At 40.3% G+C, this 19,930-nt stretch overlaps 1 protein-coding gene across 4 annotated transcripts in view; it reads right to left on the reverse strand.

The window, feature by feature from the left end:
* Nucleotides 1-19,930, reverse strand: part of WDR89 (WD repeat domain 89) — a 42,284-nt gene that overhangs the window by 13,021 nt on the left and 9,333 nt on the right. For 2 of the 4 annotated variants that reach the window (XM_088149743.1, XM_088149744.1), the window contains exon 2: nt 1,215-6,171. In XM_088149743.1, coding sequence (XP_088005869.1) covers nt 4,990-6,132 — 1,143 coding nt within the window. In that variant the 5' untranslated portion in view covers nt 6,133-6,171 and the 3' untranslated portion in view covers nt 1,215-4,989. Of the gene's footprint in view, nt 1-1,214; nt 6,172-10,127; nt 10,452-19,930 lie in introns of those variants that run through there. The other 2 variants (XR_015797666.1, XM_088149742.1) reach the window with 2 other exon arrangements.

Here is a 19,930-nt window from a genome sequence, read left to right on the forward strand (position 1 = left end):
CATCAGTTCCGGCTGCAGTCATTAAGTAAATCACCCACGGTTGTTAAATGTGATGTCACGACTGTGACTTGCAACTTCTTGTCAGTTTCCCCATTGACTTTGCTTGTCAGAAGCTGGCTGTGAAGGCCACAAATGACGATCGCATGACCACAGGGCACTGCGACCATCATAAATGTGTGCTGGTTACCAAGCACCCAAATTGTGAACACTTAACCGCAGGGATGCTACAACAGCCGCAATTTCAAGGACCGGTCGTAAATCTTTTTCAGTGCCATTGTAACTTCAAATGGTTGCTGAAAGCGGTCAGTAAGTGAGGACTACCTCTAATGAAAAACATGAGATGTAAATATTACAAATCAAATTATTAACTTTATATCTACTTCATCAGATTTTCTAGTGTGTTGATTTTGAATCTGAATTAGGTATCTCTGCATCCTTATTGTAGATACAATAAACTAAATGGGTCAAGTAAGTTACTTTTCTTGGAGTCTCTTTTTTAGCTTTCACTCCAGTATAAGTATTTGGATAATATTCTCAGCATACTGAGACACAATCTTCAAGCTTCATGACTAGCAAAGCCATCCTTTCATAAATGAATGAAAAACTCAATGTACAAGTTGAATAACTCCAAAATATTTTTCATTTTCTATTTGAACAGGCACTGCTTATAAAGCTTTAACTGGATTTACTGTGAATGATTTATTGCTAAACAAGCTCCTGCAAAACAGACATGTGCAGACACCCCCCCATAACATTATAGGACTCGCTATATTCTATTAGCTGCTGGGTAGACTCCAGCTATATTCTATTAGCTGCTTTGCAACAGTAAGATAGCTTCCCAACTATGTAAAATTCCTTAAAATCAGTCTTCTGCAGGTGACTTTTTATATTAGAGACATTTCTATATAACAAGGCTTTTTGTGGCTACAGCTATCCCCCTTCATACACAATAGCCAACGCTACTTAAAGTAGGAGCAGTGAAAATTATGGGTGGACTCAGAGTGATAGTAGCAGTGACCATTACGGGAAGAGAGAGAGTTGTCTGAAATGAAGTGCAGTGAAGCAGGAGAGGACTTCATCTACACACAGGGAACATTTCTTAGCTGTCAACAAAATTTAGGAAATTTGCTTTACTGCAATGTGCTCCTGTCACCTTTGATCTAACTTCATGGCTCTTGTATTACATCCTTATGTTTTAACTAACATCTACACACAGCACTGTCTCAAAATGCATTTATTTCCACAATACTTAAATGATATAATGTTTACATATGGTTTTAAAATTTGTGATTATAAAATTTGACATCCTGTCCAATATTTAGATTTTTCTATCCTTTTTCAAGTTGAAAGAATGTTTTCCACATTCAATTGCAAAAGAAAGCTAAAAGGCAAGTACAAATTTGTTTATTTAGACATTAAGTGAAACATATTTCTTCTTGTTGAAAAAATGGACACTGATACCTCCGAGTTCTTGACAAGTGTTTACAAAGTTCATCAGGCAATACTGTATGTAACCTTCCACATGCCCAGTTCTATGAAGATATCACCATAAGGTTAAGGAAATAAAAATATCAACTGATTCCCTCCACAGTTATGCTGAAGCACATTCCTTGAAATAGATAACACGTAGCTTCAAATCTATTAAAACTCTGTTACAGTCAGGACATCTAGCAATAACCTTAAACTCTTTTATTCTTTCTGTCCTCAAGCAGGGGAAGATCACGGCAGTTTGGAAGGAGGCCAAAGCTAAATTCAGACCTATTTAAGCCAATACATAGTCACCAGGGGTCAGTAGTCAATGTTAGAACCTGAAATACAGCAAAAAAGATGCTCTGTTGATTAGGCAATTACATAAATGAAACACCTAGTATTTTATGCCAGGTCTACTGGCCAAGAAGCTCCAAACTTCCTGACAATCCTAAGAATGCATTTTTACTTAAACCTTTTTGCCGTATTATTTTTCAAAAAGAAAGCTCCCATAGTCCACTCAAAGGACACTCATTGGAGGGACAGGGGCACATCTCAATGACTTCTCCTTTCTGTGCCCCCTAAAATCTGCCCTGAAGACTGTAAGCCCCAGTGGAACAGTGTGAGAGGAGCTACAGTGGAGGATCTGCTAAAATCTCACCCCTGCAGCTAGGTCTTATCTGCTTGATTTCAACCCTTCAGCAAACAGAAGTCTATCCATGGCAGAGAGAATAATCTGAACCATAGAGCTGCTGACAATTCTAAAGTAAAGGAAAATACTAACATAAATACTTAAAGAACATTGTGAGCATACTCTGAGTGCATTATAACATGTTAAAGTACATAGTTTCTTAATTAAAACAAATCTAGTGCTAGAGAGGCAGCAAAAACAGTTGAAGCCTATGGAAATGAAGAATGTAAAGTTATGTCAGGGAAGAGAAAAGGAGTGAGGGACTGCAACAAGGAGGGAGATGGGAGCTTTGATCTTACCATTATACAAAAATAGAAGAAACTACACAAACCTGCAGCATCCATTTACCATAACCAAGAGTCCTAAAGTTATATACCACAAGGCTTCTTTTAAATTGCTTCTAATTATCAGGGGTGAAACTTGTGGAACTGCAAATATTTTTAGACTACTAGAAATTTTGTAACACTCTCATATGCAGCTGAATCTTTGAACAAAATTAGCCATAAGGAAGTCATATATCATCTACTTAATATTTAATATATGTTATTCTTAAATTCTATCATCTCAAACTTCTCTTATCAAAAAATGGGTTCTGGAGATCAGTAAGTACTGATTCTGGTTGGTTTTATCATCATGGACTAATAATGATAATAATTGAGAAAATCACCATCCATCAATTGCGAAAGGCAGTTTTACTTGGAACAGTTTATATCCTGTGACGATACCTTTAACACCATCAAACATCTGCCTACCCCAAGTACTTGGGAAGGACTTGATAGGTGGATAAAAATGCCAAATCCAGTATAAACATCTGGCTGACTGTGCGACCAACCATCATCATCATCATCATCATCATCATCTGTTAAACTTGTATGCCCCCTGACTCTCAATGACTTAACAATCAAACAAATTAAAATAAAACATAAAGAAGGATGGCAAGCACAATGAAATGAGTGGTCTCACTCTCCCTTGCCGAAGACTTGGGTGAAGAGCCAGGTCTTCACTGCTCTTCTAAACAACAGCAGAGTGGGGTCCATCTCGATCTTGGGGGGAACCTCATTTTAGAAGGCAGGTGCTGCTACAGAGAAGGCATGGAAAGCTCTGCACAGGTTAAAACAAAGAGTTTTTCTTCTTGATTTGGAACTGAATGGGGGAATCAGAAGCCGCCAAAGATTTGAAGTGGTATAGTATATTGTAGCGGTGTGATATATTGTAATGATCTAATGCTGGAGACAGAACTTATTGCATAATAAAAGTATGATTGGATAGCCACTTGGAGTACATATAGTTTAAAAAGTTCTGATCTTAAAGGCAGTCAACATTCTGGCAGATTAGGGTTTTCCTCCTCCCTCCACCAAAAACGGTTTTAAAAAATTCTTAAGCTTAAAGTTCTCTTCTCCCTCCACTCAGAATAAAAGTTTTCTAGATTGTTGCTTAAATCTTAGGTTAAAGTGAAGAGTTCCAGATAGGTGAATCCTAGTGTAGTGATGGTGGTGCCTTGTGCAAGCTGAGTTACAGACAAGTCTTCAAAAGAAAGTACACAAAATAGAATAGCCTCCCCAAAATATTATCTGTTCCATATAAATCAAGGCTCAACCACCTTATCAGATAGCAGGCTTCTTCACACAAATAAAATATTAAAAACTCAATTTTGGAAATAGAAAAAAAAAACACAACGAAATTTCATAAGCACTGACATAACAACACTGAATAGTCTTGCAAAACTTGGCTATCTCTCAATATTTTTTTCAAAATATAGAATAGGGGGTGCCATCTAGTGGCGATGCAGGCCCTGACAGTGTGGGCACCAATTTGCCAGCCTCCACCATATAGATGACTACACAACAAAGAAAAACTGGATACTCTACTACTAAATATTCAAGAGGCAAAAAATCCCAATCCATCACCCTAAAGTCCTTTGATTTTACTCTCCAAATTGTTTTTTTTTTTCAGAAAAAGAGATGCAATTCTTTTCCCATCTTAGATCAAAATATATTTCAAATCAGAATAAAGATCAAATTTTACAGAATCTAGGGATGGAGTGGAAATAACATGTTTAACTAATTACAATTCATATCTCATTTGAAGTGTCCTTAAGTATCATTATTGTTCTTTAAGTAATTTCATCTCTTTTGGTGGGTAAGGGGGAAGTCTGCTTCATCAGGTTATTTAAGCAGACTTTCCTCCTCCTCCTCCTCCTCCTCCTCCTCCTCCTCCTCACTACTGGCATCCATTTTTTAAGAATACTGAGATAAAATTTAAGCCCATTTTCCCCCAAGTATGGCCTACAGACCACCAAGCACTCTGCTGCAGCTTCCTCACTATCACAGACCAGGACTGCTTCAAGTCCCACCTCCCTGCATGTATCAATACTCCAATGATTTGCAAAAATACCATTCACTGCAGCATACAAGTGAAACTACAAGTAGCAACTTGGGTACTAAATAGTAAAGTGATACATTCTTGTGTATGTTCCTCATACTGGAAGATCAATCCTACCTGGAAGCTGGGACCCATTGGTGTCAGTTGAGTGAGTAAACATTGTTCAGGGTAAAAGCATAAACAGTACCCAAGTTTAGAAAACTCAGCCTTTTAAAAGTACCACAACTTTTTGAAAAGTCAGCTCATACAAGCAGGTTGCACCATAGAAAAAAATTTATTATAGCGTAAATTTCTGTGCACAATGAAGTAGATTCTTGTCCACACACAAGTTATCACATTCAACTGCCTTTAAATTGCATCCACTCTTTTTTTGTTTCTGCTACAGCACACACGCACACAGCCATCTCTTTTGAAGTATTAAAAATGGAATTCCCTCCTCTTCAACTCTTTCATTTTTTCTTGTTTTTCAAGGAATGTTGATGAACTTTTACTCGCTGATAGACAGAGGAAACCACTTTCATAGGAGTCTTCTTACTCGAGGCTTTTTCTGTAGCTCCTGGTTTCCATAGCAACAACTCCGCATCCTCTCCTCCTGTCAACAGAGAATTATCAACCGTATTCCAGCAGAAAGAGCGGATGGTGCCAGAGTGTCCTCCTTGAAGTATTCCCACAGAATTCAGCTCATTAGCACAACACTCCATGAAACAAATGCTTCCTGTTGACATTCCCCCAACAACAAACAATTCATCCACTTTTTCATGATACACACCACCAATTAAGTAATCCAGTTTGATATTTTCTACTTCCCTGACATCTGGAATATGAAGTAATGTAACTGACTTTTCAGAATCCAGTTGAGTAAGATCCCACCAACAAAATCCTTCATCATGTGTCATGCAGTAAATCTGCCAATAATCTTTTCCAGCCCATCCAATAAAACTTACAGAAGAATCAGAGTTACAAGTGGAAATCAGAGCATCTTCTTCATTGTCTTTGTTAATATCAAACACATTTACCAATCCATCAGTTGAGCCTGAAATAAGCAAATGTGGTTTGATGGGGTGAAAACATACTTTAGTAACATCATCATTATGAGACTCTGAATAGACACCTAATGGCTGTTTGCTGGAAGCAACACTATTTGTGCAGCCTCTTGCATCCCAGAATGTTATGTATGCATCTTCTTCCACTTTCTCTGTGCCAGCACACACTATGAGGTCATTGCAGCTTATATCACAGCTAATGAAAACATTTGAAGGATAGCCACAAAACAACTGTACAGGCTTGACAACAGATGAACGAATATCCCAACACTTCACTGATCCATCACTACAAGCTGAAAATAACACATTTTCATTTGCATGTGCAAATCTGACACCATTTAGCAATGCAGGATGGCTATTATATTCTTGTAGCAAGCACAATGTCTCCCTGTTGTAAACTCTGATTGATTTATTGGAGCAAGAAACAGCCACTAAATGGCTCCCTTCTCCTCTTGAAATATCTATGTCCAATAAGTAAGATGAGTCTTCTGTTAGTGAACACCGTTTTGCTATTTGAAGGCTAGAAAACTGCTCCTTGATCTTCTCCATAGCAACTGTGACTACAGCTGCATCCAGGAAAGTAAAGGTCTGCAATAAATAAATAGACCAAAATAAATCAACTTTATATTATTAATCATTTCAATAATATTTTTCAGCACAGAAAAGCTTGCACCTCTAACCTCATTTCACCTTCCAATTTAGTACTTTAGACCTGAATGGACAATTTCTCTACATCTGAGAACCACTCATTACTCAGTGCATAGGGAATCAGGGTACTTATCTGCATTCCATAAAAGTTTGGTATTGTAAAGCAAGGGATGGCACAGTCTTCCACATCCTAGCACCAGTCGGATGCGCTACCCATCTCATCTGGACGGCACCAGGTTATAAAAGACTATTATAACTTATATATAGGTATATCTACACACACACACATACATACATGAAAGCCAGTGTGGTATAGTGATTAAGGTGCTGAAAGAGGGGAGGGGAGATCCAGGTTGTAGTCTTTCCTAAAACAAGCTGGCTGTATGACTTGGGCCAGGCACTCTCACTCAGCCCTAGACTGGGAAGTTGAAAAATATCTATTTTCCGGCCCACACTGGACCCAGTGTAGTAGATTATGATCCATAACCTATATATCCTACAGTGGATCCATTTGTGCTGATAATAATTACCCACACACACACAAAACCCCCAATAAAAACAGGAATATTCAAGTTCGCAATGCTCCCCATCCACCCAACGAATGAAACCATTACTACAGCCTGAATTAAACTCAGTGGAACTTTTAGAAACCAAATAAAATTATCTTCAAGAACAGATATGGCCCCTGGACTTTAATCTGCCAAGCCATAGTTTATTTAAGATATTTATATCCCAAGTTCTACAAAGCAATTTAAACCCAAATATGAACAAGTATTTTTAAAATTATATAAAAGATCAAGATAACAACAAATTGAATACAATCAGTATTAGCTGTAGCATGACATATCATTGTCCACTGGCAGCAAGGTGAATAAAACCGTTCTGGCAAGGCCCCGAGAACTCAAGAAAAAATATGAGATTATCCTATCTGGAAAAAAAACTTCTATCAACATTGCACCATCACAGGAAAAACATGATCACCTTACTAAATATCAATTTATATGCCACTTTTTAATGAGATATTCAAGGCCCAATGCATCCCAGTAGCCGCATGTTAGATCTGGTTTTGGTCTTGGGGCAGTTGCAATGTGATCTGCAGGGGAGGACATTAACATCAGTCTTACCATGGACAAATCACTCTCTGATTGCTTTCCAGCTGACTGGAGTTACCCTCCTCCACAGGAAGGCAGGACCTATTTGATCAGCCCACCCCAGGCAACTGATGGCCCCAGTGGAATTTTCCTTGAGGATCTGGTGGGCAGCTTTGCTGAGGCCTTTGTTGCCACCTGGAATGGGTGGGTGGGTGGGGACTTAGACCATATTGCCTGTATCCAACCTCTCTCTATGTGCTCATCCTGGGGCATACCTAGGGTTTGCTGAGGAGCTCTAGAAAATGAAGTGTCAGAAGAGACACATGGAGCACCACTGGAAGAAGACTAGGAGCAAATCTGGTCAAATATGGGTAAGAGCCCATAACAGAAATTATCTTATGGCAGTAAGGGCAGTGAAACATCAATATTTCTCTGCCCTTATTGCGTCTGCCAATAGCTATTCAGTGGCCTTACTTAGGGTGACCCAGGCCCTGCCAGGTAGGGTTGGGCCACAGGATCATTTGCAGGGCTGCTGTGAAGAATATTGTGGCTATTTGACAGATAAAGTCACTCAGATCCGCACAGAGTTGGACTCCAACTGGATAGGACTGGCTGAGGTGCCTGAGACTCGCTCTGGTGGTGTGATCTTGGATGAGTTTGAGTCCGTGACTCTCGAGGAAGTGGATAGGGCTTTCTGTGCTGTTAGCTCAACCACCTGCTTCTTGGATCCAGGTCCCTCTTGGATCATTAAGGAAGCCAAGGAGGTGCCCTGTAATTGGGTCCATGCTGTGGTGTCAGCCTCTTTGAGTCACCAGTTGAATGCCTCCCTGGATCAGGAGGCCCTCCAAACAGTAACTCATGCCCTTGTCATCTTATAGCTTGAATATTGCAACACAATCCATATAGGGCTGCCCTTCAAGACCACTCAGAAACTTCAATTGGTGCAGAATGCAGTGGCCCAGGCAGTGGTGGGTTTGCCTTGGGGTGCTCATGTGACACCCCTCCTTCACAAGCTGCACTGGTTTTTGGTATGCAATTCAGTGTGCTAGTTATGACCTATAAAGCCTTATGTGGCATTTATATTTGAGGGACCACCTATCTCTCATGGCTTCTGCCCAGCTGGTAAAAAATGGTAGAGTGGGTGTGCTCTGGGCCCCCTTGATTAAACAGTGTTATCTTTTGGGACCCAGAACACATCCCTCTCTGGTGCAGCACCAGTCCCCTGGAATGAGGTCCCCCATGAGATCTAGGTGGCTCCCACCTGGATGGCGTTCTAGAAGGCTTTAAAGAACTGGCTGTTCTCCCAGGCCTTGGGGTAAGGTGAGGGGAGCCCTTGGTTAGACGTATTTGGTTTATGTTTGCATGTGTATGGGTGTTTTGTGATGAGACGTTCCACTTGTTCACTTGCTCTATAGTATTTTTATTTCACTTTTGTAATATAGTGAGCTGCCCAGAATAGATTTGGAGTTGGGCAGTACCAAAATTGAATGAATAAAATAGCTTGGCAGGGCCTTGGATTTAGGGTTAGTGGGGGAATTGCTTGATGTTGAATAGCAAACAGTAATATATCTTTGGGCAGCTCTGAATATTCCTTAGCTCTAGGCCTTGCCAAAACTCAAAAGTCAGTTTAATTCACCACACCAACCTAGATCTTAACATTAACATTTGCACAATGAGCAATCCTCCAGATGTTATTCAGTTACAACTTCCTAACCAAATGGCCACATATTATGCACATTTACAGCACAAAACAATGCATTCATTTATTTATTTAACAATATTTATAACTGTTAAACCACTCCAAACAGACTCTGGGCAGACTCTCAACATTAGAACAAAAGCAAGACATTAAATATCATATACAGATAATAAAAATCATCAGTAAAAATCTAATACATCCATCATTCAATTAAACTAGCCTAAAGACTAAATACCTGATGGACTTAGGGAATCTTCAACATTATTTTGGCTATTTTTCAAAACATCTGTAGAGTAGGGGGCCATTCATACATCTGGGGAGAGAGTGTTCCATAAAAAGGGGGTCACTGCTGAGAAGACCTGTCACTTGGCCTCACGCTCCATGAACCTCACAAGGAGGGGCAACCTGCAATTTTAGATTACCCAACTGGACAAGCAGATTTAATTTTGGCAAGGTGTTGCCTGAAGTATCCCAGTGCTGCAGTGTAAAAGGCTTCAAAGTCTATAACCAAAATCTCTAAACTGAGCCCAGAAGTGTATTGGCATCCAATGCAGCTACTTTAAAATACACATTATTTTAGCCTAAGAGGGTCTAAACTCTGCATTTTTTTAACAACTGTAGCTTCTGGATCATCTCCAAAGGCAGCACCACATAGAGCACAGCTAGGTAGTGAACAAAGAACAAGTTACCATTGCCAGGGCATCTTGCTTCAGCTTTGGGCAAAGCTCTCCAGACCATGACTTCCTCCTGGTGTTTAAGCAAGAGCCACCAATTCAGAAGATTCTCTAAGTCACGAGCCAACTCCTTTGAGGAGAGTCTGATACCACCCAGAGTAATTACCAAAGCAGATATTACCAGATCGTACAGTATCTACTGATGACATCTAGTCTGTTCTCTGAAAACTGCAGTCCTTTCCATCAACTGTTTTGCTCAGTGGATCTCTGTCATAGGTCCTGCTTGCTTGCTTGCTTGCTATTTATTTAGAAAGCCACCCAACTCAGATGACTCTGGATGGTCTACAACATTAAAAGCAATAGAAATTGCTGTCTCTTCCTGGGTCTCCAGATTCCCCCTTGACACATATAATATTGCCATCCACACCATACCTTCATGGATCACTGCCTTGTCGTGGCGAAGGGGCTTGCATAACTCAGTGAAGCCATGAGCTATACCGTGCAGGGCCACCCAAGACGGACAGGTCATGACAGAGAGTTCTGACAAAATGTGGTCCACTGGAGAAGGAAATGGCAACCCACTCCAGTATCCTTGCCAAGAAAACCCCATGGACAATGTCAAAAGGCTAAAAGATGTGACGCCGGAAGATGAGCCCCTCAGGTCGGAAGGTGTCCAATATGCTACTGGGGAAGAGCGGAGGGCATTTCCAAGTAGCTCCAGAAAGAGTGAAGCGGCTGGGCCAAAGCCGAAAGGACGTTCAGCTGTGGATGTATCTGGAAGCGAAAAGAAGGTCCGATGCTGTAAAGAACAATATTGTATAGGTACCTGGAATGTAAGATCTATGAACCAAGGCAAGCTGGATGTGGTCAAACATGAGATGACAAGATTGAACGTCGATATCTTGGGAATCAGCGAATTGAAATGGACGGGAATGGGTGAATTTAATTCGGGTGACCATTATATCTACTACTGTGGGCAAGAAACCCTTAGAAGAAATGGAGTTGCACTCATAGTGAATAAGAGAGTGGGAAAGGCAGTAATGGGGTACAACCTCAAAAACGACAGAATGATCTCAGTGCGTATCCAAGGCAAACCATTCAATATCACAGTCATCCAAGTCTATGCCCCAACCACTGATGCTGAAGAAGCTGAAGTTGACCGCTTCTATGAAGACCTACAACACCTTCTAGAACTAGCACCAAAAAAAGATGTCCTTTTCATCATAGGGGATTGGAATGCTAAAGTAGGAAGTCAAGGAGTAATCGGAATAACAGGCAAATTTGGCCTTGGAGTACAAAATGAAGCAGGGCAAAGGCTAATAGAGTTCTGTCAAGAGAACAAGCTAGTCATAGCAAACACTCTTTTCCAACAACACAAGAGACGACTCTACACATGGACATCACCAGATGGTCAATACCGAAACCAGATTGATTATATACTTTGCAGCCAAAGATGGAGAAGCTCTATACAGACAGCAAAAACAAGACCAGGAGCTGACTGTGGCTCAGATCATGAGCTTCTTACTGCAAAATTTAGGCTTAAATTGAAGAATGTAGGGAAAACCACTAGACCACTCAGGTATGACTTAGATCATATTCCTTGTGAGTACACAGTGAAGGTGATGAATAGATTTAGAGGATTAGATTTGGTAGACAGAGTGCCTGAAGAACTATGGACGGAGGTCCGTAACATTGTACAGGAGGCAGCAACTAAAACCATCCCAAAGAAAAAGAAATGCAAGAAAGCAAAATGGCTGTCTGATGAGGCTTTACAAATAGCTGTGGAAAGAAGGAATGCGAAAAGCAAGGGTGAAAGGGAAAGATATAAGCAACTGAATGCAGATTTCCAGAGAATAGCAAGGAGAGATAAGAAGGCCTTCTTAAATGAACAATGCAAAGAAATTGAGGAAAACAATAGAATGGGGAAGACTAGAGATCTCTACAAGAAAATTGGAGATATGAAAGGAACGTTTAGTGCAAAGATGGGCATGATAAAGGACAAAAAGGCAGGGACCTAACAGAAGCAGAAGAGATTAAGAACAGGTGGCAAGAATACACAGAAGAACTATACAAGAAAGATCTTAATGTCCCTGATGTCCACGCTGGTGTGATCACTGACCTTGAGCCAGACATCCTAGAGAGTGAAGTCAAGTGGGCCTTAGGAAGCATTGCTAACAACAAAGCTAGTGGAGATGACAGTATTCCAGCTGAGTTATTTAAAATACTAAAAGATGATGGTGTTAAAGTGCTGCACTCAATATGCCAGCAAGTTTGGAAAACGCAACAGTGGCCACGGGATTGGAAAAGGTCAGTTTACGTTCCAATTCCAAAGAAGGGCAACGCCAAAGAATGCTCAAACTATCGCACAATTGCACTCATTTCACATGCTAGCAAGGTTATGCTCAAAATCCTACAAGCTAGGCTTCAGCAATACATGAACCGAGAACTACCGGATGTACAAGCTGGGTTTCGAAGAGGCAGAGGAACTAGAGATCAAATCGCCAACATTCGCTGGATCATGGAGAAAGCACGAGAGTTCCAGAAAAATATCTACTTCTGCTTCATTGACTATGCAAAAGCCTTTGATTGTGTGGATCACAACAAACTGTGGCAAATTCTTAAAGAGATGGGAATACCAGACCACCTTACCTATCTCCTGAGAAATCTGTATGCGGGCCAAGAAGCAACAGTTAGAACCGGTCATGGAACAACCGATTGGTTCAAAATAGGGAAAGGTGTACGACAAGGCTGTATACTGTCACCCTGCTTATTTAACCTATATGCAGAGTACATCATGAGAAATGCCAGGCTGGAAGAATCACAAGCCGGAATTAAGATTGCAGGGAGAATCATCAACAACCTCAGATATGCGGACGATACCACCCTAATGGCAGAAAGTGAAGAAGAACTAAAGAGCCTCTTGATGAGGGTGAAAGAGGAGAGTGCAAAAGCTGGCTTGAAACTCAACATTAAAAAAACTAAGATCATGGCATCTGGACCCATCAATTCCTGGCAAATAGAAGGGGTAGAAATGGAAGCAGTAACAGACGTCATTTATTTGGGCTCCAAGATCACCGCAGACGGAGACTGCAGCCATGAAATTAAAAGACGCTTGCTCCTTGGGAGGAAAGCTATGGCAAGCCTAGATAGCATATTAAAAAGCAGAGACGTCACCTTGCCGACAAAGATCCGCATAGTCAAAGCTATGGTTTTTCCAGTAGTAATGTATGGCTGTGAGAGCTGGACCATAAAGAAGGCCGAGCGCCGAAGAATTGATGCCTTTGAACTGTGGTGCTGGAGAAGACTCTTGAGAGTCCCCTGGACTGCTAGGAGGTCAAACCAGTCAATCTTAAAGGAAATCAACCCTGATTGCTCATTGGAAGGATTGATAATGAAGCTCAAGCTCAGATATTTTGGTCACCTAATGCGAAGAGAGATCTCTTTGGAGAAGACCCTGATGCTGGGAAAGATTGAAGGCAAAAGGAGAAGAGGACGGCAGAGGATGAGATGGTTAGATAGCATCACTGAAGCAATGAGCATGAAATTGAGCAAACTCAGGGAGGCAGTGAAGAACAGGAAGGCCTGGCGCAATATGGTTCATGGGGTCACGAAGAGTCGGACACGACTTAACGACTGAACAACAACAACACCATACAAAACCTCCAGGAACGCCCAACAACTTCTTCCTCCATTACTCAATGCTTCTGCCCTTTTATGTTTTCAGCTATAAGGCAAACATGTGTTTTAATCAGGCATGAAGTTTCTTGGTGTCTATACAACACTAAGCCTGATCTTATTCACAGAGAAGAAAAAAAAATATTTTAACCTTGAGACCACTGTATCATCCCAATTGCCCCATCAGGGCAACTCACCCTGCCATAGAAGGATGCCATCCACCCCCTTTTCAACACCACCAGCTTGCAGGAAAATCATCTGCTACTCAAAGCAGTGCTGTGATGGGCAATGATTTTGACAGATGATTAAGTCTTTACATTTAGCTATCCATCAGGACTCACTCCCCATTCACCTTCTACCTCTCCTAGCCAGGAATCAGCTGCCTAGGCTAACAGAATTGGTGGGCAAAGGGTGAAAGGAGGCTCTTTGCCCACTAGGTCTCTGAGCCAATTTCCAGCTTAGTGATTTGGATTGGCCTGAATAGCTGGCAGCCCAAACAATGGCTGACGGGGGTGGGAGGACAGGCATGAGTTTCTCTCTCTGCTGCTTCACCGCACAATTCCATCATGCCTGCCAGCTGTTGTTCAGGCTGCTTTTGAACACAGCTTAGTTCTCTAGAAGAGATGTAAACCTGTGTACCAAAGCAGCCAAAACAACAGCTGAGGAATTGCACTGTGAAGCAGCTTCACCATACAACCTCACCACCACCATCACCGCTGCTGTCCTACGCTAGGATATATGGGGGCAGGGGGAACCTGGCTTGAAAGAACTGAATTCAACTGCTGCTGAAAGCAGAATGGCCTTAAGGAACAGTGCTCAGGGACCAGAGGAAAGGGGGCATGCCCACAGCAGCCTAATGTTGCCAATGGATGCCAGACTGTTCCCACTTCCTACTGACAGTTGGTCAATGAAAGTTTGTACCCCCAGTACAACTGCCACAGCTCATTGCTTGCTTCAGGAAGAAAACACTACTTGAATATTGTTACACCTAAGGATTCTAAGCTAATTCTGTTTCTTAAAGTGTGGTCCGAGGACCCCTGGGGGTCTCCCAAGACCCTCTCGGGGTCCTCAAAGTCAAAATTATTTGCTAGATATTGAAGATATTTTCAAAAATTTAAAACAATGACACTCTTCTCATTATTATTTATTTGTTTAAAAATATAGAGTTTTATTTTATTTATGAAAAATATTTTATTTATGTTAATATCTAATGGGTTTAATATTATTATTTTTACATGATTCAATAAATAAATATACTACAAATGCATCAATTTTAATTTTTAATATGGTAAATATCTTTTGGGCTTTTGTTTGTATGGGTTATATTTAGTGATATTTTTTTAAAGTGGTAAGCGGTTCTGAGAGCAAACAGTTTAAGGAACACTGCTCTAAGCTATCGGGTACTGATTGCAGATAAAATAAAGGTAACATTAGAGGGGGAAGGCCGATGAAAGAGGTTGTTGGGGCACATGCACACCATGCTTAAGAGAAACTGAGAAATGTCCACATACAGCTGGGGGGCAAGCCATTGACTTATTGATTTTTAGTGCAGAGCTAAGACAACTGTTCTTTACTGTTGTCAAGCAAAGAGCTGGGTAAAAACTACAGGTCAGAATCCAGTGGGCCCTGAATTATTCAAATTCAGATCTACACCCCCCAAAAAATCTAGTCTGCTTTTCAAAAAGAGTTAAAAAAAAGAAGGTATCTGTATACATATCTTAACATACATGGAGATGACACAAAAAGTGGCAAAAAAGTGGCACCTTCCCAAAATATATGCAAACTTGTGAAAAATATGATTCAAGTCAGTTCAGTATTTTAAAGTTGTTACTGAGACACTTTATTGTCAATTCAAGATGGATTTTATTTTGTCTTTCGAAAGAGAATGGAAAATGTTGCCACACAGGTTTGAAGCTGCTGCATCATTAACATGAGCAATCCAAGAGACAGCATCTAATCATGCATTTGAATTAGATTTTCCTGCTCACTGCTTGGGTAACCATTTGTTTCCGTTTTTTTTTTTTTTTGAAGCATATATGCTCAGCCTAACTAGAACACAATCTCCAGAAATAAATACAAAGACACAACAAGGAAAAGCTTTCTCCAAATTATAAATAACTCCATTCAACTATTTCTTCAGTAAAGTCCCACGAAACGGATGTCCCCCAAGTTAATTTTCTACATCCAAGGAATCCTACACAGCACAATTACAAGTGTTTGGGTTTTTTTTTTTTAACAATTCTACTGAACATTCTACAGAAACTCCTTTTCCACCAAGGAACTTTCCTTCTAGCCACACTGGCAATGGAGGCTAAACTGACTTCAGCCTAACCATCCTAAATCTGCATTAGGCAACAGAATGACAAAACACTGCCCAGCTCCTAAATCCTGTTCAGTAGCCTGAGTGCGCCCCCCCCCCCGAAAACCATGCACTTCCTTGCAAATTTAGCATTTGCTGTACAAGGTATTTTGGTAAACCTTAATAAACAGTTAAGAACACTCATTAGTTAATTTCACTTCCCTCATGAACTGCATTTAGCTTTGAACTACAAGGCAATTGTAGGAGAATAACCTAAACTAAGCATTTTCAAACACTGAAAGACTGATTTGCTCTTTAGATGGATCAAACCATTATCAGTAAAGCATAATTCTCAACATGTTTCCCCCTTCATCAAGTTGAATAAAGAAGCAAAAAGGCACCAATCACCACTTCTTCCCTAGAATTCCAGCATGCATGTCCTGCTTCCTCACCTTCCGCCCCCCATTTAGCTTGCCAGAGAGCCAATTCCAAGACCAGGGTTCATTAGCAGAGGGGAGAAATGCTGAAGAGGTTTTGCACAGGAAAAATGCATGGGGTGGAAAGAGGCAACCTGCCCCTGTAAAGCCTTCTCTGTGATTGTCTCCCTCCCAACATTACTAGACTACAGCAATTGCAGGTTTGTGCATGTTTGCCCAAATGATTTTTGTCCCTGTTCTAGGTCATGGGTGCGCACATTTTTCCTCCTTAGAAATCTGAGGGGGTTGCCCCCAACAGCAACATGTCATCCAAGTAAGTGGAGCATACATTTCTGTTTTGTTTTTGTTCGTTTGTTTCAACAGATGGTGGTGGGGCAAAATAAAGAATGAAATGAGCAGTCCCTAGGATACTCTGGAGAAACCAAAAATTGGTCAGGGTGGCACACTCAGACCACTGACTGTCGATCCTTAAGTACACTGTAGCTTTCCTGATTGGTGCCTCAAGTATTCTGTACTACAGTTCCAATCCTGTCTACATATTGGCTACCTTGGCTGGGACTGATGGGAAATGTACTCCAAAACATCTGGAAGGCTCAAAGTAAAAAAGCAGAGGATGCAAGTTACATGACAGCTGAGAAATGGAAAGTCTGTGGTTTGAATCTCAATAGTTTTAGGCAAGCAGCTGTCTTCCCTTCAGCCCCCATAATTGCAATATGAGGTAATAATGTGTTTCAAGGTGTTCTATGAAGCACATTGTAATTCTTGCTAAAAAGATCAATTCGTGCATAAAGTATAATTCACTTGAATGTAGTGGGGAGGTTAACAGAGAAATGTACTTTTTTAATAGCACTTTAACTGACAAGTTTTATAATAAGATTATGTTTACTGGATCAACAATATGCACAACTGAAATTAGGTGAACAATATTGACTTTTATGCCCAGATTATACCTACTTGGTGCCTCAAAAAGAGTTGGACTTCAGCACCCACAATTTTAAACCAAAATACTGCACAATATGTTAATTCCTATGGACATTCTTCTACAATGAAGTAGTGGGTGGCTGAAATTCATTGCTTCATTTTGAAGTTGTTAGAGCAATGTTTACATGTCCATACCATTAGAGGGCGCCACCTTTATAGGAAAGAAGCAACCCCCCAAACAATGGGGGAATAGCCTGTAGTGCTGCATTTTTATCAACCCCAACATCTCATTAAACCCTGTTTTGGACATGTGGAAAAATGTCAAACTGGTGAAATCGGGATCCTGGGTCTCTTTAGGAATGAAATCTTAAACAAGCAATCTAGTAAAAAAAAAAAAAAAAATCCAGGATGTAGCCAGCAACTCTTCCTCTTTGTAAGAGAAAGTTGCTGCCACACTTTGATGGGAGAATCTGAAAAGAAACCTAACATTTATGGGAAACATAAGAAATCATGGTTCTCCATGCACAGTAGGGAATTAAGAGTTAGAACACTGCTTACTAGCAGAAATTAGTAAGGCAGATATGAAACCTGAATAAACTTGGGCTACCATTTTCACATTTTAGTTCTGTTTACCAATATACAGAATTTCTTTTCAGCTCATTTATATTTTCTTATTTAATATAATCATGGTCTGAGAATGTCAGTTTCAAGGGAAAAATGCACAATTTTTGGTTTAGCACAAAAACTCAACGTAATATAGAGTAATTATAATTGTATTAATATGCCTTTCTTCTCTTCCAGTGCCATAAATAATACATAATGATGCAAACTACAGCATAGTAAGATTTATACAGTTTTTTCTTTGCTGGGATACATTCTTCAGATACACTCCTGTATTCCAGATGAATTTAGCTCTTCATCTAACCTCATGCTACATAATTTGTGCAGGAGGCTGGAGGCAAACAGAAGCTTATTTATCTTCCTTTCCAAGTTACAGTTCCAAGGACTTAGCAAGCTGTCTTTTTCCATTCTTAGCTCATTCACTCATAGTGGCCAACTAGATGCCTCTGGGGTGTTCAAAGCAGGAGATGTGGCTGGTCTCCTGCAACTGGAATGTGGGTTCATACTGCCTCCCAAAGATAACACCAAGTCTTGAAAACTGATAGTCTTGGCAGGCCTGAAATTCTGAATCCTTGAAATTCTCCTATCCCCTTTTAAAGCCAACCTAATGGCTATCTTCATGTTTTGTGGCTCTTAGTAACCAAACACAAACTTTCATAACAGTGGTTTAGAAACTACTGCAAACAAAGATACCCAAAGAACCATGGATTGGGAGGACTCACATGCAATACAAAATCATGGCTGAAAAATGAAGGAATGGGGAATTTGCTCTAGAAAGAGGCTTCCAATGCATAGAAGATGGCATAAAGTTTTTAGTTGGTTCTCAAAAGTTACACAAAATGAAGAATAATCCATAATGAATTCCAATATTGAATTGTCATTTGAAAAACAGGTACAAAGGGCTGTCTTCTTTAAAAGCACATTGAAAGTACTAAAGGACTGAGAAACCTCCAGGAGGTCTGAAAAACTTGCCCAAGTGAACTTTAATGATATTGGAATATCAAATATTGTAATGTTCAGTGTTTGACATACTGGATATAAGCACCATTTCTTAGGCTAAAAAGAGACCTATGACTCATTTAATCCTACAAGGTTTTCAAAAATAGACCAGTGATTCATAAATTACATTCTTCCTCCTCCACTTAAGAGAATATTTTGGCAATGATGAGATTTTACAATGGTTTCCACATCCCCGAGAGCAATGTCAGTGGACCATGTAACCACACAAGAGTAAACCCCACAAAAGAGCAGATAGTTTTATATTTATATAAATGTATATATAAATTATTTATTATCTGCCAAGAGCAGGACCCAAGATTATACAACACATTTGATTCTTGCTGATTCTCTCACTAACTTCTTCCCTTTTCACTTCATTCTGAATGTTTTGTTATAGTTTCTCTCATGCTGCCATTATTATAACTTTCTCCTCCTCTGCTCTGGCTTTCCAGTACCTTTGAGCTTTAGTGTCAATTTTCTGTCCTTAAATGTAAATATTTTCATCACCTACTAACTATATCCAAAGATGGCACCTACTAACTATATCCAAAGATGGAACTCAAGAAGCTGCCTGCCTTGTATCACCTCAGTCCACTATTCAGCTCAGGTAATCATGCAATGACTATATGGTCATTCTCTTCTTCCATCGTTCTTCCTAGACCTCACCTCTCTTCCCATTCTGAAAGAAAAAGAATTCCTACATCCAATTAGCAGTTGAATAAGAAAATGTAAGATCAGCCCTACTAGAGCAGGCCAAGATCAACCATTTCATTTTTTTACACTGGACCACCAAATGTCTCTAGCACAGTTCTCACTAGCAGGAGTTACAGATATAACCCCTCCCACTGTTGTCCCTTTGCAACTGGTATTTGGAAGCATGCTGCCCCTAGCAGGTTACTGAGTCTTAAGATTGATAGCTCATGATTGGTCGTATCCTCCATGAGTTTATCCGACCAATTTTAAAGCCACACAAATTTGAGGTGATCACCACATCTTCTGGTAAGGCAGTGTTTCTCAACCTTGACCACTTTAAGATGTGTGGACTTCAACTCTCAGAATTCCCTAGCCAGGATGCTGGCTGGGGAATTCTGGGAATTGAAGTCCACACATCTTAAAGTGGCCAAGGTTGGGAAACACTGTAGTAAGGAATTCCACAGGTTAATTATTTGCTGTGTGAAGGTGCTTTCTTTTTTCTATTCTAAATCTCCTGACAGTTGGCTTCATTGGATGACCTCTGATAAGGAAGAAAGCTCCCTGTGTGCTTTCTACATGTCAGATGTGAT

The sequence above is a fragment of the Python bivittatus genome, unplaced genomic scaffold, assembly GCF_059951505.1.
Source record: "Python bivittatus isolate LINGU-HERP-01145 unplaced genomic scaffold, Pbiv_v1 ctg000580_np1212, whole genome shotgun sequence".
Taxonomy (NCBI): Eukaryota; Metazoa; Chordata; class Lepidosauria; order Squamata; family Pythonidae; genus Python; species Python bivittatus.